A 23,281-nucleotide genomic window follows, 5' to 3' on the forward strand; every position below is an offset into this window, starting at 1 on the left:
ACTGCACCTTCCCCCTTATAGCCTACTGTCTAGTTAACTGCACCTTCCCCCTTATAGCCTACTGTCTATTTAACTGCACCTTCCCCTTATAGCCTACTGTCTAGTTAACTGCACCTTCCCCTTATAGCCTACTGTCTAGTTAACTGCACCTTCCCCTTATAGCCTACTGTCTAGTTAACTGCACCTTCCCCCTTATAGCCTACTGTCTAGTTAACTGCACCTTCCCCTTATAGCCTACTGTCTAGTTAACTGCACCTTCCCCCTTATAGCCTACTGTCTAGTTAACTGCACCTTCCCCCTTATAGCCTACTGTCTAGTTAACTGCACCTTCCCCCTTATAGCCTACTGTCTAGTTAACTGCACCTTCCCCTTATAGCCTACTGTCTATTTAACTGCACCTTCCCCCTTATAGCCTACTGTCTAGTTAACTGCACCTTCCCCCGTATAGCCTACTGTCTAGTTAACTGCACCTTCCCCCTTATAGCCTACTGTCTAGTTAACTGCACCTTCCCCCTTATAGCCTACTGTCTAGTTAACTGCACCTTCCCCCTTATAGCCTACTGTCTAGTTAACTGCACCTTCCCCCTTATAGCCTACTGTCTAGTTAACTGCACCTTCCCTTATAGCCTACTGTCTAGTTAACTGCACCTTCCCCTTATAGCCTACTGTCTAGTTAACTGCACCTTCCCCTTATAGCCTACTGTCTAGTTAACTGCACCTTCCCCTTATAGCCTACTGTCTAGTTAACTGCACCTTCCCCTTATAGCCTACTGTCTAGTTAACTGCACCTTCCCCCTTATAGCCTACTGTCTAGTTAACTGCACCTTCCCCCTTATAGCCTACTGTCTAGTTAACTGCACCTTCCCCCTTATAGCCTACTGTCTAGTTAACTGCACCTTCCCCTTATAGCCTACTGTCTAGTTAACTGCACCTTCCCCTTATAGCCTACTGTCTATTTAACTGCACCTTCCCCCTTATAGCCTACTGTCTAGTTAACTGCACCTTCCCCCTTATAGCCTACTGTCTAGTTAACTGCACCTTCCCCCTTATAGCCTACTGTCTATTTAACTGCACCTTCCCCCTTATAGCCTACTGTCTAGTTAACTGCACCTTCCCCCTTATAGCCTACTGTCTAGTTAACTGCACCTTCCCCCTTATAGCCTACTGTCTAGTTAACTGCACCTTCCCCCTTATAGCCTACTGTCTAGTTAACTGCACCTTCCCCCTTATAGCCTACTGTCTAGTTAACTGCACCTTCCCCTTATAGCCTACTGTCTAGTTAACTGTACCTTCCCCCTTATAGCCTACTGTCTAGTTAACTGCACCTTCCCCCTTATAGCCTACTGTCTAGTTAACTGCACCTTCCCCCTTATAGCCTACTGTCTAGTTAACTGCACCTTCCCCTTATAGCCTACTGTCTAGTTAACTGCACCTTCCCCTTATAGCCTACTGTCTAGTTAACTGCACCTTCCCCTTATAGCCTACTGTCTAGTTAACTGCACCTTCCCCTTATAGCCTACTGTCTAGTTAACTGCACCTTCCCTTATAGCCTACTGTCTATTTAACTGCACCTTCCCCCGTATAGCCTACTGTCTAGTTAACTGCACCTTCCCCTTATAGCCTACTGTCTAGTTAACTGCACCTTCCCCTTATAGCCTACTGTCTATTTAACTGCACCTTCCCCCCTTATAGCCTACTGTCTAGTTAACTGCACCTTCCCCTTATAGCCTACTGTCTAGTTAACTGCACCTTCCCCCTTATAGCCTACTGTCTAGTTAACTGCACCTTCCCCCTTATAGCCTACTGTCTAGTTAACTGCACCTTCCCCCTTATAGCCTACTGTCTATTTAACTGCACCTTCCCCTTATAGCCTACTGTCTAGTTAACTGCACCTTCCCCCTTATAGCCTACTGTCTAGTTAACTGCACCTTCCCCCTTATAGCCTACTGTCTAGTTAACTGCACCTTCCCCCTTATAGCCTACTGTCTATTTAACTGCACCTTCCCCCTTATAGCCTACTGTCTAGTTAACTGCACCTTCCCCCTTATAGCCTACTGTCTAGTTAACTGCACCTTCCCCCTTATAGCCTACTGTCTAGTTAACTGCACCTTCCCCTTATAGCCTACTGTCTAGTTAACTGCACCTTCCCCCTTATAGCCTACTGTCTAGTTAACTGCACCTTCCCCCTTATAGCCTACTGTCTATTTAACTGCACCTTCCCCCTTATAGCCTACTGTCTATTTAACTGCACCTTCCCCCTTATAGCCTACTGTCTATTTAACTGCACCTTCCCCTTATAGCCTACTGTCTATTTAACTGCACCTTCCCCTTATAGCCTACTGTCTAGTTAACTGCACCTTCCCCTTATAGCCTACTGTCTAGTTAACTGCACCTTCCCCTTATAGCCTACTGTCTAGTTAACTGCACCTTCCCCCTTATAGCCTACTGTCTAGTTAACTGCACCTTCCCCCTTATAGCCTACTGTCTAGTTAACTGCACCTTCCCCTTATAGCCTACTGTCTATTTAACTGCACCTTCCCCCTTATAGCCTACTGTCTAGTTAACTGCACCTTCCCCCTTATAGCCTACTGTCTAGTTAACTGCACCTTCCCCTTATAGCCTACTGTCTAGTTAACTGCACCTTCCCCCTTATAGCCTACTGTCTAGTTAACTGCACCTTCCCCCTTATAGCCTACTGTCTAGTTAACTGCACCTTCCCCTTATAGCCTACTGTCTAGTTAACTGCACCTTCCCCTTATAGCCTACTGTCTAGTTAACTGCACCTTCCCCCTTATAGCCTACTGTCTAGTTAACTGCACCTTCCCCTTATAGCCTACTGTCTATTTAACTGCACCTTCCCCCTTATAGCCTACTGTCTAGTTAACTGCACCTTCCCCTTATAGCCTACTGTCTAGTTAACTGCACCTTCCCCCTTATAGCCTACTGTCTAGTTAACTGCACCTTCCCCTTATAGCCTACTGTCTATTTAACTGCACCTTCCCCTTATAGCCTACTGTCTAGTTAACTGCACCTTCCCCTTATAGCCTACTGTCTAGTTAACTGCACCTTCCCCTTATAGCCTACTGTCTAGTTAACTGCACCTTCCCCTTATAGCCTACTGTCTAGTTAACTGCACCTTCCCCTTATAGCCTACTGTCTAGTTAACTGCACCTTCCCCCTTATAGCCTACTGTCTATTTAACTGCACCTTCCCCCTTATAGCCTACTGTCTATTTAACTGCACCTTCCCCCTTATAGCCTACTGTCTATTTAACTGCACCTTCCCCTTATAGCCTACTGTCTATTTAACTGCACCTTCCCCCTTATAGCCTACTGTCTAGTTAACTGCACCTTCCCCTTATAGCCTACTGTCTAGTTAACTGCACCTTCCCCTTATAGCCTACTGTCTAGTTAACTGCACCTTCCCTTATAGCCTACTGTCTAGTTAACTGCACCTTTCCCCTTATAGCCTACTGTCTAGTTAACTGCACCTTCCCCCTTATAGCCTACTGTCTAGTTAACTGCACCTTCCCCTTATAGCCTACTGTCTAGTTAACTGCACCTTCCCCTTATAGCCTACTGTCTAGTTAACTGCACCTTCCCCTTATAGCCTACTGTCTAGTTAACTGCACCTTCCCCCTTATAGCCTACTGTCTAGTTAACTGCACCTTCCCCTTATAGCCTACTGTCTATTTAACTGCACCTTCCCCTTATAGCCTACTGTCTAGTTAACTGCACCTTCCCCCTTATAGCCTACTGTCTAGTTAACTGCACCTTCCCCCTTATAGCCTACTGTCTAGTTAACTGCACCTTCCCCTTATAGCCTACTGTCTATTTAACTGCACCTTCCCCCTTATAGCCTACTGTCTAGTTAACTGCACCTTCCCCTTATAGCCTACTGTCTAGTTAACTGCACCTTCCCCTTATAGCCTACTGTCTAGTTAACTGCACCTTCCCTTATAGCCTACTGTCTAGTTAACTGCACCTTCCCCTTATAGCCTACTGTCTAGTTAACTGCACCTTCCCCCTTATAGCCTACTGTCTATTTAACTGCACCTTCCCCTTATAGCCTACTGTCTAGTTAACTGCACCTTCCCCTTATAGCCTACTGTCTAGTTAACTGCACCTTCCCCTTATAGCCTACTGTCTAGTTAACTGCACCTTCCCCTTATAGCCTACTGTCTAGTTAACTGCACCTTCCCCCTTATAGCCTACTGTCTAGTTAACTGCACCTTCCCCCTTATAGCCTACTGTCTATTTAACTGCACCTTCCCCTTATAGCCTACTGTCTATTTAACTGCACCTTCCCCCTTATAGCCTACTGTCTATTTAACTGCACCTTCCCCCTTATAGCCTACTGTCTATTTAACTGCACCTTCCCCTTATAGCCTACTGTCTAGTTAACTGCACCTTCCCCCTTATAGCCTACTGTCTAGTTAACTGCACCTTCCCCCCTTATAGCCTACTGTCTAGTTAACTGCACCTTCCCCTTATAGCCTACTGTCTAGTTAACTGCACCTTCCCCTTATAGCCTACTGTCTAGTTAACTGCACCTTCCCCCTTATAGCCTACTGTCTAGTTAACTGCACCTTCCCCCTTATAGCCTACTGTCTAGTTAACTGCACCTTCCCCCTTATAGCCTACTGTCTAGTTAACTGCACCTTGATTAGATTTTTGTGAATACCCCCCCCCCCCAATAGTTTTTTAAGTTAGTGATTTTTTCTTTAAGTTAACAATCCCAATTTAATTTCAACATGTGATGTTTAAACTTTCAAACCCCTACACCAAACATTAAAACTAAATAATATAAAAATGAAATATAAATGTTTTTATAAAACTTAATATTAAATAAGACTTGTAAAGTTAATCTGTATTCAGTCTCTTTTAACAGAAAACATGCTGTGACTGGGTCCAGTCTGTATTCAGTCTGGGACTATAGAGTGGGTGGTGACCATAGAAATTAACTGCACCCCTACAGCCCAACTATTCAATTCATTGGTTGTGACTCTATCTCCAATTGTGACTATAGGGTGGGAGGAGTGCAGTGACAGGGAGGGAGGGAGGCCATATGGTGAATGGAACAGCCATCTAACTCATATGTCACCTCCCTTATGCAGCCACAAGATCAGCTTCTGTGTGAAAGGGCCAGCAGGCCAACAGCCCAGCAGGCCTAAATCAAATCAAATCAAATTTATTTATATAGCCCTTCGTACATCAGCTGATATCTCAAAGTGCTGTACAGAAACCCAGCCTAAAACCCCAAACAGCAAACAATGCAGGTGTAAAAGCCTACAGCCCAGCAGGTTTATAACCCAACAGCCCTACAGCCCAGCAGCCCAGCAGGCCTACAGCCCAGCAGGTCTATAACCCAACAGCCCTACAGCCCAGCAGCCCAGCAGGCCTACAGCCCAGCAGGTCTATAACCCAACAGCCCTACAGCCCAACAGCCCAGCAGGCCTACAGCCCAGCAGGCCTATAAACCAACAGCCCTACAGCCCAGCAGCCCAGCAGGTCTACAGCCCAGCAGCCCAACAGCCCTACAGCCCAGCAGGCCTATAACCCAACAGCCCTACAGCCCAGCAGCCCTACAGCCCAGCAGGCCTACAGCCCAGCAGCCCTACAGCCCTGTGTACCAAACTCACTAAAAGTGGCAGTAATAAAGCCTCTCTTGAAAAAGCCTAACCTTGACACAGAAAATAGAAAAAACTATCGGCCTATATCGAATCTTCCATTCCTCCCAAAAATGTTAGAAAAGGCTGTTGCGCAGCAACTCACTGCCTTCCTGAAGACAAACAATGTATACGAAATGCTTCAGTCTGGTTTTAGACCCCATCATAGCACTGAGACTGCACTTGTGAAGGTGGTAAATGACCTTTTAATGGCATCAGACCGAGGCTCTGCATCTGTCCTCGTGCTCCTAGAAGTTAGTGCTGCTTTTGATATCATCGATCACCACATTCGTTTGGAGAGATTGGAAACCCAAATTGGTCTACACGGACAAGTTCTGGCCTGGTTTAGATCTTATCTGCCTGAAAGATATCAGCTTGTCTCTGTGAATGGTTTGTCCTCTGACAAATCAACTGTAAATTTCGGTGTTCCTCAAGGTTCCGTTTTAGGACCACTATTGTTTTCACTATATATTTGACCTCTTGGGGATATTATTCGAAAACATAATGTTAACTTTCACTGCTATGCGGATGACACACAGCTGTACATTTCAATGAAACATGGTGAAGCCCCAAAATTGCCCTCGCTAGAAGCATGTGTTTCAGACAAGGAAGTGGATGGCTGTAAACTTTCTACTTTTAAACTTGGACAAAACAGAGATGCTTGTTCTAGGTCCCAAGAAACAAAGAGATCTTCTGTTGAATCTGACAATTAATCTTAATGGTTGTACAGTCGTCTCAAATAAAACTGTGAAGGACCTCGGCGTTACTCTGGACCCTGATCTCTCTTTAGAAGAACATATCAAGACCATTTCAAGGACAGCTTTTTTCCATCTACGTAACATTGCAAAAATCTGAATCTTTCTGTCCAAAAATGATGCAGAAAAATTAATCCATGCTTTTGTCACTTCTAGGTTAGACTACTGCAATGCTCTATTTTCCAGCTACCCGGATAAAGCACTAAATAAACTTCAGTTAGTGCTAAATACGGCTGCTAGAATCCTGACTAGAACCAAAAAATGTGATCATATTACTCCAGTGCTAGCCTCCCTACACTGGCTTCCTGTCAAAGCAAGGGCTGATTTCAAGGTTTTACTGCTAACCTACAAAGCATTACATGGGCTGGCTCCTACCTATCTCTCTGATTTGGTCCTGCCGTACATACCTACACGTACGCTACGGTCACAAGACGCAGGCCTCCTAATTGTCCCTAGAATTTCTAATCAAACAGCTGGAGGCAGGGCTTTCTCCTATAGAGCTCCATTTTTATGGAACGGTCTGCCTGCCCATGTCAGAGACGCAAACTCGGTCTCAACCTTTAAGTCTTTACTGAAGACTCATCTCTTCAGTGGGTCATATGATTGAGTGTAGTCTGGCCCAGGAGTGTGAAGGTGAACGGAAAGGCTCTGGAGCAACGAACCGCCCTTGCTGTCTCTGCCTGGCCGGTTCCCCTCTTTCCACTGGGATTCTCTGCCTCTAACCCTATTAAAGGGGCTGAGTCACTGGCTTACTGGGGCTCTCTCATATCGTCCCTGGGAGGGGTGCGTCACCTGAGTGGGTTGAGTCACTGATGTGATCATCCTGTCTGGGTTAGCGCCCCTCCCTTGGGTTGTGGCGTGGCGGAGATCTTTGTGGGCTATACTCAGCCTTGTCTCAGGATGGTAAGTTGGTGGTTGAAGTTATCCCTCTAGTGGTGTGGGGGCTGTGCTTTGGCAAAGTGGGTGGGGTTATATCCTTCCTGTTTGGCCCTGTCCTGGGGTGTCCTCGGATGGGGCCACAGTGTCTCCTGACCCCTCCTGTCTCAGCCTCCAGTATTTATGCTGCAGTGGTTTATGTGTCGGGGGCTAGGGTCAGTTTGTTATATCTGGAGTACTTCTCCTGTCCTATTCGGTGTCCTGTGTGAATTTAAGTGTCCTCTCTCTAATTCTCTCTTTCTCTCTTTCTTTCTCTCTCTCGGAGGACCTGAGCCCTAGGACCATGCCTCAGGACTACCTGGCATGATGACTCCTTGCTGTCCCCAGTCCACCTGGCCGTGCTGCTGCTCCAGTTTCAACTGTTCTGCCTTATTATTATTGGACCATGATGGTCATTTATGAACATTTGAACATCTTGGCCATGTTCTGTTATAATCTCCACCCGGCACAGCCAGAAGAGGACTGGCCACCCCACATAGCCTGGTTCCTCTCTAGGTTTCTTCCTAGGTTTTGGCCTTTCTAAGGAGTTTTTCCTAGCCACCGTGCTTCTACACCTGCATTGCTTTCTGTTTGGGGTTTTAGGCTGGGTTTCTGTACAGCACTTTGAGATATCAGCTGATGTACGAAGGGCTATATGAATATATTTGATTTGATACAGACCAGCAGCCCAGCGCCCTACAGCCCTACAGCCCAGCAGCCCAGCAACCCTACAGCCCTACAACCCAGCAGTCCTACAGCCCTAAACCCCAGCAGCCCTACAGCCCAGCAGCCCTACAGCCCAGCAGGCATACAGCCCAGCAGCCCTACAGCCCTACAGCCCAGCAGGTCTGCAGCCCTACAGCCCAGCAGCTCTACAGCCCAGCAGGCATACAGCCCAGCAGCCCAGCAGCCCAGCAGCCCTACAGCCCTACAGCCCAGCAGCCCTACAGCCCTACAGGCCTACAGCCCAGCAGGCCTACAGCCCTACAGCCCAGCAGCCCTACAGCCCAGCAGGCCTACAGCCCTACAGCCCAGCAGCCCTACATCCCAGCAGGCCTACAGCCCTACAGCCCAGCAGGACTACAGCCCAGCAGCCCTACAGCCCTACAGCCCAGCAGGCATACAGCCCAGCAGCCCAGCAGCCTTACAGCCCTACAGCCCAGCAGGTCTGCAGCCCAGCAGCCCTACAGCCCTACAGCCCAGCTGCCCAGCAGCCCTACAGCCCAGCAGCCCTAGAGCCCAGCAGGCATACAGCGCAGCAGCCCAGCAGCCCTACAGCCCTACAGCCCAGCAGGTCTGCAGCCCAGCAGCCCTACAGCCCTACAGCCAAGCCGCCCAGCAGTTCTACAGCCCAGCAGGTCTACAGCCCAGCAAGTCTACAGCCAGGCAGGGCTACAGCCCAGCAAGTCTACAGCCCAGCAGGTCTACAGCCCAGCAAGGCTACAGCCCAGTATCCCAGCAAGTCTACAGCCCAGCAAGTCTACAGCCCATCAGCCCAGCAGGTCTACAGCCCAGCAAGTCTACGGCCCATTAGCCCAGTAGGTCTACAGCCCAGCAGGTCTACAGCCCATCAAGTCTACAGCCCAGCAAGTCTACAGCCCAGAAAGTCTACAGCCCAGCAAGTCTACAGCCCAGCAAGTCTACAGCCCAGCATGTCTACCGCCCAGCAGCCAAGTAGTCCTAAGCCCAGCAGGTCTACAGCCCAGCAGGCCTACAGCCCAACAGCCCAGCAGCCCAGCAGACCTACAGCCCAGCAGATCTACAGCCCAGCAGGCCTACAGCCCATCAGCCCAGCATGTCTACAGCCCAGCAGCCCTACAACCCAGCAGGTCTACAGCCCAGCAGGCCTACAGCCCAGCAAATCTACAGCCCAGCAGCCCAGCAGCCCAGCAGGTCTACAGCCCAGCAGCCAAGCAGCCCAGCAGGCCTACAGCCCAGCAGCCCAGCAGGCCTACAACCCAGCAGCCCAGCAGGTCTACAACCCAGCAGCCCAGCAGGTCTACAGCCCAGCAGCCCAGCAGGCCTACAACCCAGCAGCCCAGCAGGTCTAGAACCCAGCAGCCCAGCAGCCCTACAACCCAGCAGCCCTACAGCCCAGCAGGTCTACAGCCCAGCAGGTCTACAGCCCAGCAGCCCAGCAGTTCTACAGCCCAGCAGGTCTACAACCCAGCAGCCCAGCAGTTCTACAGCCCAGCAGGTCTACAAACCAGCAGCCCAGCAGTTCTACATCCCAGCAGCCCTACAGCCCAGCAGGTCTACAGCCCAACAGGCCTACAGCCCAGCAGCCCAGCAGGTCTACAGCCCAGCAGGTCTACAGCCCAGCAGGTCTACAACCCAGCAGTCCAGCAGGTCTACAGCCCAGCAGCCCTACAGCCCAGCAGGTCTACAGCCCAGCAGGCCTACAGCCCAGCAGCCCAGCAGGTCTACAGCCCAGCAGGTCTACAGCCCAGCAGCCCTACAGCCCAGCGGGTCTACATCCCAGCAGCCCAGCAGGCCTACAACCCAGCAGCCCAGCAGGTCTACAACCCAGCAGCCCAGCAGGTCTACAGCCCAGCAGCCCAGCAGGCCTACAACCCAGCAGCCCAGCAGGTCTAGAACCCAGCAGCCCAGCAGCCCTACAACCCAGCAGCCCTACAGCCCAGCAGGTCTACAGCCCAGCAGGTCTACAGCCCAGCAGCCCAGCAGTTCTACAGCCCAGCAGGTCTACAGCCCAGCAGCCCAGCAGTTCTACAGCCCAGCAGGTCTACAAACCAGCAGCCCAGCAGTTCTACAGCCCAGCAGGTCTACAGCCCAGCAGGTCTACAGCCCAGCAGCCCAGCAGTTCTACATCCCAGCAGCCCAGCAGGTCTACAGCCCAGCAGGTCTACAGCCCAGCAGGTCTACAACCCAGCAGTCCAGCAGGTCTACAACCCAGCAGCCCTACAACCCAGCAGCCCTACAACCCAGCAGCACAGCAGCCCTACAGCCCAGCAGCCCTACAGCCCAGCAACCCTACAGCCCAGCAGCCCTACAGCCCAGCAGCTCTACAACCCAGCAGCCCTACAACCCAGCAGCCCTACAACCCAGCAGCCCGGCAGCCTAGCAGCCCAGCAAGTCTACAGCCCAGCAGCCCTACAGCCCAGCAGGTCTACAGCCCAGCAGGTCTACAGCCCAGCAGCCCAGCAGGTCTACAGCCCAGCAGCCCTACAACCCAGCAGCCCAGCAGGTCTACAGCCCAGCAGGTCTACAGCCCAGCAGCCCTACAGCCCAGCAGCCCAGCAGGCCTACAACCCAGCAGCCCAGCAGGTCTACAACCCAGCAGCCCAGCAGGTCTACAACCCAGCAGCCCTACAACCCAGCAGCCCAGCAGGTCTACAGCCCAGCAGGTCTACAGCCCAGCAGGCCTACAACCCAACAGCCCAGCAGGTCTACAGCCCAGCAGGTCTACAGCCCAGCAGGCCTACAACCCAGCAGCCCAGCAGGTCTACAGCCCAGCAAGCCTACAACCCAGCAGCCCAGCAGGTCTACAGCCCAGCAGGTCTACAGCCAAGCAGGTCTACAGCCCAGCAGGCCTACAGCCCAGCAGGTCTAAAACCCAGCAGCCCTACAACCCAACAGCCCAGCAGGTCTACAGCCCAGCAGGTCTACAGCCCAGCAGGTCTACAGCCCAGCAGGTCTACAGCCCAGCAGGCCTACAACCCAACAGCCCAGCAGGTCTACAGCCCAGCAGGTCTACAGCCCAGCAGGTCTACAACCCAGCAGCCCAGCAGATCTACAGCCCAGCAGGCCTACAACCCAGCAGCCCAGCAGGTCTACAGCCCAGCAGGTCTACAGCCCAGCAGCCCAGCAGCCCAGCAGGTCTACAGCCCAGCAGGTCTACAACCCAGCAGGTCTACAGCCCAGCAGCCCAGCAGGTCTACAGCCCAGCAGCCCAGCAGGTCTACAGCCCAGCAGCCCAGCAGGCCTACAGCCCAGCAGGTCTACAGCCCAGCAGGTCTACAGCCCAGCAGCCCAGCAGGCCTACAGCCCAGCAGGTCTACAGCCCAGCAGCCCAGCAGGCCTACAGCCCAGCAGGTCTACAGCCCAGCAGCCCAGCAGGTCTACAGCCCAGCAGCCCAGCAGCCCAGCAGGTCTACAACCCAGCAACCCAGCAGGTCTACAACCCAGCAGGTCTACAGCCCAGCAGCCCAGCAGGTCTACAACCCAGCAACCCAGCAGGTCTACAGCCCAGCAGGTCTACAGCCCAGCAGCCCAGCAGGCCTACAGCCAAGCAGGTCTACAGCCCAGCAGCCCAGCAGGCCTACAGCCCAGGAGGTCTACAGCCCAGCAGCCCAGCAGCCCAGCAGGCCTACAGCCCAGCAGGTCTACAGCCCAGCAGCCCAGCAGATCTACAGCCCAGCAGCCCAGCAGGTCTACAACCCAGCAGGTCTACAACCAAGCAAGTCTACAACCCAGCAGCCCAGCAGGTCTACAGCCCAGCAGCCCAGCAGGTCTACAAACCAGCAGGTTTACAACCCAGCAGGTCTACAGCCCAGCAGCCCATAATGTCTACAGCCCAGCAGCCCAGCAGCCCAGCAGGTCTACAACCCAGCAACCCAGCAGGTCTACAACCCAGCAACCCAGCAGGTCTACAGCCCAACAGCCCAGCAGCCCAGCAGGTCTACAACCCAGCAGGTCTACAACCCAGCAACCCAGCAGGTCTACAGCCCAGCAGCCCAGCAGGTCTACAGCCCAGCAGCCCAGCGGCCCAGCAGGTCTACAGCCCAGCAGGTCTACAGCCCAGCAGGTCTACAACCCAGCAGGTCTACAGCCCAGCAGGTCTACAGCCCAGCCGGTCTACAACCCAGCAGCCCTACAACCCAGCAGCCCTACAACCCAGCAGCCCAGCAAGTCTACAGCCCAGCAGCCCTACAGCCCAGCAGGTCTACAGCCCAGCAGGTCTACAGCCCAGCAGGTCTACAGCCCAGCAGCCCTACAACCCAGCAGCCCAGCAGGTCTACAGCCCAGCAGGTCTACAGCCCAGCAGCCCTACAACCCAACACCCCAGCAGGTCTACAGCCCCGCAGGTCTACAGCCCAGCAGGTCTACAGCCCAGCAGGCCTACAACCCAACAGCCCAGCAGGTCTACAGCCCAGAAGGTCTACAGCCCAGCAGGTCTACAACCCAGCAGCCCAGCAGATCTACAGCCCAGCAGGTCTACAACCCAGCAACCCAGCAGGCCTACAAACCAGCAGCCCAGCAGGTCTACAGCCCAGCAGCCCAGCAGCCCAGCAGGCCTACAGCCCAGCAGGTCTACAACCCAGCAGCCCAGCAGGTCTACAGCCCAGCAGCCCAGCAGGTCTACAGCCCAGCAGGTCTACAACCCAGCAGGTCTACAGCCCAGCAGCCCAGCAGGTCTACAACCCAGCAGCCCAGCAGGTCTACAGCCCAGCAGCCCAGCAGGTCTACAGCCCAGCAGGTCTACAGCCCAGCAGCCCAGCAGGCCTACAGCCAAGCAGGTCTACAGCCCAGCAGTCCAGCATGCCTACAGCCCAGCAGGTCTACAGCCCAGCAGCCCAGCAGCCCAGCAGCCCAGCATGCCTACAACCCAGCAGGTCTACAACCCAGCAAGTCTACAACCCAGCAGCCCAGCAGGTCTACAGCCCAGCAGCCCAGCAGGTCTACAGCCCAGCAGCCCAGCAGGTCTACAACCCAGCAGGTTTACAACCCAGCAGGTCTACAGCCCAGCAGCCCATAATGTCTACAGCCCAGCAGCCCAGCAGCCCAGCAGGTCTACAACCCAGCAACCCAGCAGGTCTACAACCCAGCAGGTCTACATTTACATTTAAGTCATTTAGCAGACGCTCTTATCCAGAGCGACTTACAACCCAGCAAGTCTACAACCCAGCAGCCCAGCAGGTCTACAGCCCAGCAGCCCAGCAGGTCTACAGCCCAGCAGCCCAGCAGGTCTACAGCCCAGCAGCCCAGCAGGTCTACAACCCAGCAGGTTTACAACCCAGCAGGTCTACAACCCAGCAACCCAGCAGGTCTACAGCCCAGCAGCCCATAATGTCTACAGCCCAGCAGCCCAGCAGCCCAGCAGGTCTACAACCCAGCAACCCAGCAGGTCTACAACCCAGCAGCCCAGCAGGTCTACAGCCCAGCAGCCCAGCAGCCCAGCAGGCCTACAGCCCAGCAGGTCTACAACCCAGCAGCCCAGCAGGTCTACAGCCCAGCAGCCCAGCAGGTCTACAGCCCAGCAGGTCTACAACCCAGCAGGTCTACAGCCCAGCAGCCCAGCAGGTCTACAACCCAGCAGCCCAGCAGGTCTACAGCCCAGCAGCCCAGCAGGTCTACAGCCCAGCAGGTCTACAGCCCAGCAGGTCTACAGCCCAGCAGACCAGCAGGCCTACAGCCCAGCAGGTCTACAGCCCAGCAGCCCAGCAGGCCTACAGCCCAGCAGGTCTACAGCCCAGCAGCCCAGCAGGTCTACAGCCCAGCAGCCCAGCAGGTCTACAACCCAGCAACCCAGCAGGTCTACAACCCAGCAGCCCAGCAGGTCTACATTTACATTTACATTTAAGTCATTTAGCAGACGCTCTTATCCAGAGCGACTTACAACCCAGCAAGTCTACAACCCAGCAGCCCAGCAGGTCTACAGCCCAGCAGCCCAGCAGGTCTACAGCCCAGCAGCCCAGCAGGTCTACAACGCAGCAGGTTTACAACCCAGCAGGTCTACAACCCAGCAACCCAGCAGGTCTACAGCCCAGCAGCCCATAATGTCTACAGCCCAGCAGCCCAGCAGCCCAGCAGGTCTACAACCCAGCAACCCAGCAGGTCTACAGCCCAGCAGCCCAGCAGCCCAGCAGGTCTACAACCCAGCAGGTCTACAACCCAGCAACCCAGCAGGTCTACAGCCCAGCAGGTCTACAGCCCAGCAGCCCAGCGGCCCAGCAGGTCTACAGCCCAGCAGGTCTACAGCCCAGCAGGTCTACAACCCAGCAGGTCTACAGCCCAGCAGGTCTACAGCCCAGCCGGTCTACAACCCAGCAGGTCTACAGCCCAGCAGGTCTACAGCCCAGCCGGTCTACAGCCCAGCCGGTCTACAACCCAGCAGGTCTACAGCCCAGCAGCCCAGCAGGTCTACAACCCAGCAGGTCTACAGCCCAGCAGGTCTACAGCCCAGCCGGTCTACAACCCAGCAGGTCTACAGCCCAGCAGGTCTACAGCCCAGCCGGTCTACAGCCCAGCCGGTCTACAACCCAGCAGGTCTACAGCCCAGCAGCCCAGCAGGCCTACTACAGCCCAGCAGGCCTACAACAACCCAGCAGGCCTACTACAACCCAGCAGGCCTACTACAACCCAGCAGGCCTACTACCCAGCAGGTCTACTACAACCCAGCAGGCCTACAACAGCCCAGCAGGCCTACAACAACCCAGCAGGCCTACTACAACCCAGCAGGCCTACTACAACCCAGCAGGCCTACTACAGCCCAGCAGGCCTACTACAACCCAGCAGGCCTAGTACAACCCAGCAGACCTAGTACAACCCAGCAGGTCTACAACCCAGCAGGCCTACTACAACCCAGCAGGCCTACTACAGCCCAGCAGGCCTACTACTACCCAGCAGGTCTACAACCCAGCAGGCCTCTACTACCCAGCAGGCCTCTACAACCCAGCAGGCCTCTACAGCCCAGCAGGTCTACAACCCAGCAGGTCTACAACCCAGCAGGCCTACTACAACCCAGCAGGCCTCTACAGCCCAGCAGGTCTACTACCCAGCAGGTCTACAACCCAGCAGGTCTACAACCCAGCAGGCCTACTACAACCCAGCAGGTCTACAACCCAGCAGGTCTACTACTACCCAGCAGGTCTACTAGGACCCAGCAGGTCTACAACCCAGCAGGCCTACTACAACCCAGCAGGTCTACTACAACCCAGCAGGTCTACAACCCAGCAGGCCTACTACAACCCAGCAGGCCTACTACAACCCAGCAGGCCTACTACAGCCCAGCAGGCCTACTACAACCCAGCAGGCCTACTACAACCCAGCAGGCCTACTACAACCCAGCAGGTCTACAACCCAGCAGGCCTACTACGACCCAGCAGGCCTACTACAGCCCAGCAGGCCTACTACTACCCAGCCGGTCTACAACCCAGCAGGTCTACAACCCAGCAGGCCTCTACAGCCCAGCAGGTCTACAACCCAGCAGGTCTACAACCCAGCAGGCCTACTACAACCCAGCAGGCCTCTACAGCCCAGCAGGTCTACTACCCAGCAGGTCTACAACCCAGCAGGCCTACTACAACCCAGCAGGCCTCTACAGCCCAGCAGGTCTACAACCCAGCAGGTCTACAACCCAGCAGGCCTACTACAACCCAGCAGGCCTCTACAACCCAGCAGGCCTCTACAACCCAGCAGGCCTACTACAACCCAGCAGGCCTCTACAACCCAGCAGGCCTCTACAACCCAGCAGGCCTACTACAACCCAGCAGGCCTACTACAACCCAGCAGGTCTACAACCCAGCAGGTCTACTACAACCCAGCAGGCCTCTACAGCCCAGCAGGTCTACAACCCAGCAGGCCTACTACAACCCAGCAGGCCTACTACAACCCAGCAGGTCTACAACCCAGCAGGCCTACTTACAACCCAGCAGGCCTCTACTACCCAGCAGGCCTACTACCCAGCAGGCCTACTACAACCCAGCAGGCCTACTACAACCCAGCAGGTCTACTACAACCCAGCAGGTCTACTACCCAGCAGGCCTACTACAACCCAGCAGGCCTACTACAACCCAGCAGGTCTACAACCCAGCAGGCCTACTACGACCCAGCAGGCCTACTACAGCCCAGCAGGCCTACTACTACCCAGCCGGTCTACAACCCAGCAGGTCTACAACCCAGCAGGCCTCTACAGCCCAGCAGGTCTACAACCCAGCAGGTCTACAACCCAGCAGGCCTACTACAACCCAGCAGGCCTCTACAGCCCAGCAGGTCTACTACCCAGCAGGTGTACAACCCAGCAGGCCTACTACAACCCAGCAGGCCTCTACAGCCCAGCAGGTCTACAACCCAGCAGGTCTACAACCCAGCAGGCCTACTACAACCCAGCAGGCCTCTACAACCCAGCAGGCCTACTACAACCCAGCAGGCCTCTACAACCCAGCAGGCCTACTACAACCCAGCAGGCCTCTACAACCCAGCAGGCCTCTACAACCCAGCAGGCCTACTACAACCCAGCAGGCCTCTACAACCCAGCAGGCCTCTACAACCCAGCAGGCCTACTACAACCCAGCAGGCCTACTACAACCCAGCAGGTCTACAACCCAGCAGGTCTACTACAACCCAGCAGGCCTCTACAGCCCAGCAGGTCTACAACCCAGCAGGCCTACTACAACCCAGCAGGTCTACTACAACCCAGCAGGTCTACTACCCAGCAGGCCTACTACAACCCAGCAGGCCTCTACAACCCAGCAGGCCTACTACAACCCAGCAGGTCTACAACCTAGCAGGTCTACTACAACCCAGCAGGCCTACTACAACCCAGCAGGCCTACTACAACCCAGCAGGCCTACTACAACCCAGCAGGCCTACTACCCAGCAGGCCTACTACAACCCAGCAGGTCTACTACCCAGCAGGCCTACTACAACCCAGCAGGTCTACTACAACCCAGCAGGCCTACTACAACCCAGCAGGCCTACTACCCAGCAGGCCTACTACAACCCAGCAGGTCTACAACCCAGCAGGTCTACTACAACCCAGCAGGCCTACTACAACCCAGCAGGTCTACTACCCAGCAGGTCTACAACCCAGCAGGCCTACTACAACCCAGCAGGTCTACTACCCAGCAGGCCTCAGTATAAATAAATGTTCTATTTCATCCGGTTCCTTAAATGTTAAGTTGTTTGAATTTATACATTACAATGTAGGCTTAATATTTTGCCATTTTTCGTAACATTACATTTACATTTAAGTCATTTAGCAGACGCTCTTATCCAGAGCGACTTACAAATTGGTGCATTCACCTTATGACATCCAGTGGAATGGGATGAACGCAGTGCCCTTGTTTGGGTGTAGGGCCTGATCAGAGCCTGGAGGTACTGAGGTGCCGTTCCCCTCACAGCTCCGTAGGCAAGCACCATGGTCTTGTAGCGGATGCGAGCTTCAACTGGAAGCCAGTGGAGGGAGCGGAGGAGCGGGGTGACGTGAGAGAACTTGGGAAGGTTGAACACCAGACGGGCTGCGGCGTTCTGGATGAGTTGTAGGGGTTTAATGGCACAGGCAGGGAGCCCAGCCAACAGCGAGTTGCAGTAATCCAGACGGGAGATGACAAGTGCCTGGATTAGGACCTGCGCCGCTTCCTGTGTGAGGCAGGGTCGTACTCTGCGGATGTTGTAGAGCATGAACCTACAGGAACGGGCCACCGCCTTGATGTTAGTTGAGAACGACAGGGTGTTGTCCAGGATCACGCCAAGGTTCTTAGCGCTCTGGGAGGAGGACACAATGGAGTTGTCAACCGTGATGGCGAGATCATGGAACGGGCAGTCCTTCCCGGGAGGAAGAGCAGCTCCGTCTTGCCGAGGTTCAGCTTGAGGTGGTGATCCGTCATCCACACTGATATGTCTGCCAGACATGCAGAGATGCGATTCGCCACCTGGTCATCAGAAGGGGAAAGGAGAAGATTAATTGTGTGTCGTCTGCATAGCAATGATAGGAGAGACCATGTGAGGTTATGACAGAGCCAAGTGACTTGGTGTATAGCGAGAATAGGAGAGGGCCTAGAACAGAGCCCTGGGGGACACCAGTGGTGAGAGCACATGGTGTGGAGAAGGATTCTCGCCACGCCACCTGGTAGGAGCGACCTGTCAGGTAGGACGCAATCCAAGCGTGGGCCGCGCCGGAGATGCCCAACTCGGAGAGGGTGGAGAGGAGGATCTGATGGTTCACAGTATCGAAGGCAGCCGATAGGTCTAGAAGGATGAGAGCAGAGGAGAGAGAGTTAGCTTTAGCAGTGCGGAGCTCCTCCGTGATACAGAGAAGAGCAGTCTCAGTTGGATGACTAGTCTTGAAACCTGACTGATTTGGATCAAGAAGGTCATTCTGAGAGAGATAGCGGGAGAGCTGGCCAAGGACGGCACGTTCAAGAGTTTTGGAGAGAAAAGAAAGAAGGGATACTGGTCTGTAGTTGTTGACATCGGAGGGATCGAGTGTAGGTTTTTTCAGAAGGGTGCAACTCTCGCTCTCTTGAAGACGGAAGGGACGTAGCCAGCGGTCAGGGATGAGTTGATGAGCGAGGTGAGGTAAGGGAGAAGGTCTCCGGAAATGGTCTGGAGAAGAGAGGAGGGGATAGGGTCAAGCGGGCAGGTTGTTGGGCGGCCGGCCGTCACAAGATGCGAGATTTCATCTGGAGAGAGAGGGGAGAAAGAGGTCAGAGCACAGGGTAGGGCAGTGTGAGCAGAACCAGCGGTGTCGTTTGACTTAGCAAACGAGGATCGGATGTCGTCGACCTTCTTTTCAAAATGGTTGACGAAGTCATCTGCAGAGAGGGAGGAGGGGGGGATTCAGGAGGGAGGAGAAGGTGGCAAAGAGCTTCCTAGGGTTAGAGGCAGATGCTTGGAATTTAGAGTGGTAGAAAGTGGCTTTAGCAGCAGAGACAGAAGAGGAAAATGTAGAAAGGATGCCAGGTCCGCAGGGAGGCGAGTTTTCCTCCATTTCCACTCGGCTGCCCGGAGCCCTGTTCTGTGAGCTCGCAATGAGTCGTCGAGCCACGGAGCGGGAGGGGAGGACCGAGCCGGCCTGGAGGATAGGGGATATAGAGAGTCAAAGGATGCAGAAAGGGAGGAGAGGAGGGTTGAGGAGGCAGAATCAGGAGATAGGTTGGAGAAGGTTTGAGCAGAGGGAAGAGATGATAGGATGGAAGAGGAGAGAGTAGCGGGGGGAGAGAGAGCGAAGGTTGGGACGGCGCGATACCATCCGAGTAGGGGCAGTGTGGGAAGTGTTGGATGAGAGCGAGAGGGAAAAGGATACAAGGTAGTGGTCGGAGACTTGGAGGGGAGTTGCAATGAGGTTAGTGGAAGAACAGCATCTAGTAAAGATGAGGTCGAGCGTATTGCCTGCCTTGTGAGTAGGGGGGGAAGGTGAGAGGGTGAGGTCAAAAGAGGAGAGGAGTGGAAAGAAGGAGGCAGTGAGGAATGAGTCAAAGGTAGACGTGGGGAGGTTAAAGTCGCCCAGAACTGTGAGAGGTGAGCCGTCCTCAGGAAAGGAGCTTATCAAGGCATCAAGCTCATTGATGAACTCTCCGAGGGAACCTGGAGGGCGATAAATGATAAGGATGTTAAGCTTGAAAGGGCTGGTAACTGTGACAGCATGGAATTCAAAGGAGGCGATAGACAGATGGGTAAGGGGAGAAAGAGAGAATGACCACTTGGGAGAGATGAGGATCCCGGTGCCAACACCCCGCTGACCAGAAGCTCTCGGGGTGTGCGAGAACACGTGGGCGGACGAAGAGAGAGCAGTAGGAGTAGCAGTGTTTTCTGTGGTGTTTCCGTCAGTGCCAAGAAGTCGAGAGACTGGAGGGAGGCATAGGCTGAGATGAACTCTGCCTTGTTGGCCGCAGATCGGCAGTTCCAGAGGCTACCGGAGACCTGGAACTCCACGTGGGTCGTGCGTGCTGGGACCACCAGATTAGGGTGGCCGCGGCCACGCGGTGTGGAGCGTTTGTATGGTCTGTGCAGAGAGGAGAGAACAGGGATAGACAGACACATAGTTGACAGGCTACACAAGAGGCTACGCTAATGCAAAGGAGATTGGAATGACAAGTGGACTACACGTCTCGAGTGTTCAGAAAGTTAAGCTTACGTAGCAAGAATCTTATTGACTAAAATGATTAAAATGATACAGTACTGCTGAAGTAGGCTAGCTGGCAGAGGCTGCGTTGTTGACTATGTAGGCTAGCTGGCATTGGCTGCGTTGTTGACACTGCACTAATCAAGTCGTTTCGTTGAGTGTAATAGTTTCTATTGTGCTGCTATTCGGGGCTAGCTGGCTAGCTAGCAGTGTTGATTACGTTACGTTGCGTTAAAAGAACGACAATAGCTGGCTAGCTAACCTAGGAAATCGCTCTAGACTACACAATTATCATTGATACAAAGACGGCTATGTAGCTAGCTACGATCAAACAAATCAAGCCGTTGTACTGTAATGAAATGAAATGAAAAATGTGATACTACCTGTGGAGCGAAGCGAAATGCGACCGGATTGTTGAGTGCAGAAGTTCTGTTCGGTAGACGTTGGCTAGCTGTTGGCTAGCTAGCAGAGTCTCCTACGTTAAGGACGACATAAAACTACACACTCTAAACTACACAATTATCTTGGATACGAAGACAGCAAAGACAACTATGTAGCTAGCTAACACTACACTAATCAAGTCGTTCAGTTGAGTGTAATAGTTGTGCTGCTAATCGGTAGACGGTGGACTAGCTAACGGTGGACGTTAGCTAGCTGGCTAGCTGCAGGGCAGTGTAGACTGCGTTAGGACAACGAAATACGATAATTACGCAATTATCTATGATACAAAGACGGCTATGTAGCTAGCTAAGAAGAAATTGCTAAGATTAGACAAATCAAACCGTTGTACTATAATGAAATGTAATGAAATGTAATACTACCTGCGGACCGAGTGCAGATGCGACCGCTCGCTCCAACCCGGAAGTGTATTTCGTAAATCACCTAGATTTCCTTATTGATATGATTACAAATAACTCAAAGTAACTATAACTTAAAACAGCTGCACTCTCGTCTGCCTTATAATTTTCAGTTATGTCAACTAGGGCTGAGACCGTATAGGAGGCCTAGGTTTCACTGTAGGTTACAGATTTTCCTGAGGTAAGAAATCATATTCAAACCAAAACAAATCACGTTTTAAAGGGAAATTCGGGTTTGTAGGTCTGTTTTCATTATTTTGTTCAACTTGGAATTGTGTTGTGAATTTAATATAATGACGTTTTTTTGCAGAGCAAAATATGCCGTCTAGACATAATTAACTATGTTGGGCTGGACTGCATGTTAATTCCAAGTGACCCTATTTTAATCTTAATTAAGAGTTGAATCAGTAAATTGTTTTTTGTGTTTCCACCTCAGTTTCCCCTCCAACGTCTCTCTGAATTTGTCCCAACAGAAACAATCCTTTTCAATAACAGGCCTGTTATTATGGGACTTTTTTGAGCGTTGAAATCCACACCTTCATGTCAATGACTATTAAAGTATATTCGTTAATAAAGGTTCATGTCAATTGCCTTTTCACATTTAGAGGGGAGCAGATATATTTATATATTTTATTTTTTTATTGTGCATTTTTACACTCTACTAACCATGACTAACCATCCATAGTCGCAGCATATCTCTCCTCCCACTACCTCTCGGGTTGAGACTGCGGTCCTGCGCGGCGTTCTATCCGTCACCTTGAGCTTCTATTCCCTCTGCTCGGTCTAATTAAAAGCTTAATAGCCCTCGAGACAGGGTCCATGCGGTGAGTTTACCAGGGCCTCGGTTCTCAGAGCCGCGTGCCTCTGATCCCATTATTTGCTTGAATAAACCTTTTTAGGGCCAGAAATGTGACACGGGGGTGTCCGGTGTTGTGTTTCTATCGCCTGCCGCTATAAGCCGAGGCTAGGGGGGGACATCAGATCAGCAGAGAGATTTTAATACCCCACATCATTAAGTCCATATAGCACTAGATTGTGTTTAATGGTGAGAACGAACGGATGTAGACCTATTATATTTGGTGTGAATTAATTAAATATAATGATGAAAATTACTGCTCAGAATTTCATTACGTAAAATAGTGCCAAATAGAAACCGGTGAAATAACCAAACAGCCATGCAGAGACAGGTCTATATGAATTTGAGAGATTAGAGCCAATTCCCTTTATGGCTTAGTGTAGGTCTACTTTCAATTCAGTACCACATACACCTGAGTATAGGCCTACAAACCTTGTTGCTCTGTGAGCTTTGAGTGATGTCAACACCTCTAATTATATTTATATAACTCGATTTGGATGTTTGGAGTGTAGTCAAATTGTTTCATCGTCACTGTGGTAATTTCATACAGCCAATGTTGCTCAGGTTTTTACATCAACTTGTTTCTGCCTCTTGTCCATCGGACTGAATCTTTACTTATCCTAAAGCTGAAGCCACGTGCCCCCACGAAAAAAGGTTCCTAACACCATTGCCAAAAGGGTGACTGAAAATGAAGGAAGTGCATAGGAGAGATATGAAATCATTTTATGCGCTTGCCCATAGACGATGTTATCGGCCGTTAGCGGCCTTCCTAAATAATGCACAACTAAAAGTCACTCACAAAAAAATGGTATGCTACGCATTTGGCTGGCATGCCACGGGAGAGATGAGAGCAATCATGACATTGACAAAAGATATTTAGTGGAGCCAAATATTTTCGAATAACCTATTCCACTCTGGCTATCTGTGGTAATATAGAGATGGGTAGTAGCCAAGGCCTATCTGTGGTAATATAGAGATGTGTAGTAGCCAAGGCCTAACTGTGGTAATATAGAGATGTGTAGTAGCCAAGGCCTATCTGTGGTAATATAGAGATGTGTAGTAGCCAAGGCCTATCTGTGGTAATATAGAGATGTGTAGTAGCCAAGGCCTATCTGTGCGTCTGTGTGTGGCGAAGCGTGCAGATGTGGAGCGATTGACAGTTAAGGAGCTGCGCTGGCTGTGATGGGCTATAAATCATCATGGGCTGCAGAGCAACTCTCCTGTCCTCAGAACTGGATCATTATAAACTGATCCCATCTTCTCCTCCTCTCTTATTAGGCCCAGGCCCATATGTGCTGTAGGTAGGTTGCATATTGCTGGAATATGATCTAAATAGCCCTAGGCCAACGATGCATTTCTTTCAGAAAGCATTCCTGAGCTGTAGCCTAAGTTTCCTTTTGACTCCTCATTAGATTTTCCAATCTT

General features: G+C 52.4%; 1 protein-coding gene across 1 annotated transcript; it reads left to right on the forward strand.

Annotated features, from left to right (window-relative positions):
* Nucleotides 1–7,993: 7,993 nt before the first annotated feature.
* LOC135574822 (uncharacterized) lies at nucleotides 7,994–8,872 on the forward strand. Its single transcript, XM_065027028.1, has one exon. The coding sequence runs from the start codon at nucleotides 7,994–7,996 to the stop codon at nucleotides 8,870–8,872; it is 879 nt and encodes a 292-aa protein (XP_064883100.1).
* The last annotated feature ends 14,409 nt before the right edge of the window (nucleotides 8,873–23,281 follow it).

The sequence above is a fragment of the Oncorhynchus nerka genome, linkage group LG13 (genome assembly GCF_034236695.1).
Source record: "Oncorhynchus nerka isolate Pitt River linkage group LG13, Oner_Uvic_2.0, whole genome shotgun sequence".
Lineage (NCBI taxonomy): Eukaryota > Metazoa > Chordata > Actinopteri > Salmoniformes > Salmonidae > Oncorhynchus > Oncorhynchus nerka.

Excerpts from the sequence above, each read along its gene's own strand:
- LOC135574822 (XM_065027028.1), top strand. The coding sequence starts at position 7,994 with ATGAATATATTTGATTTGATACAGACCAGCAGCCCAGCGCCCTACAGC.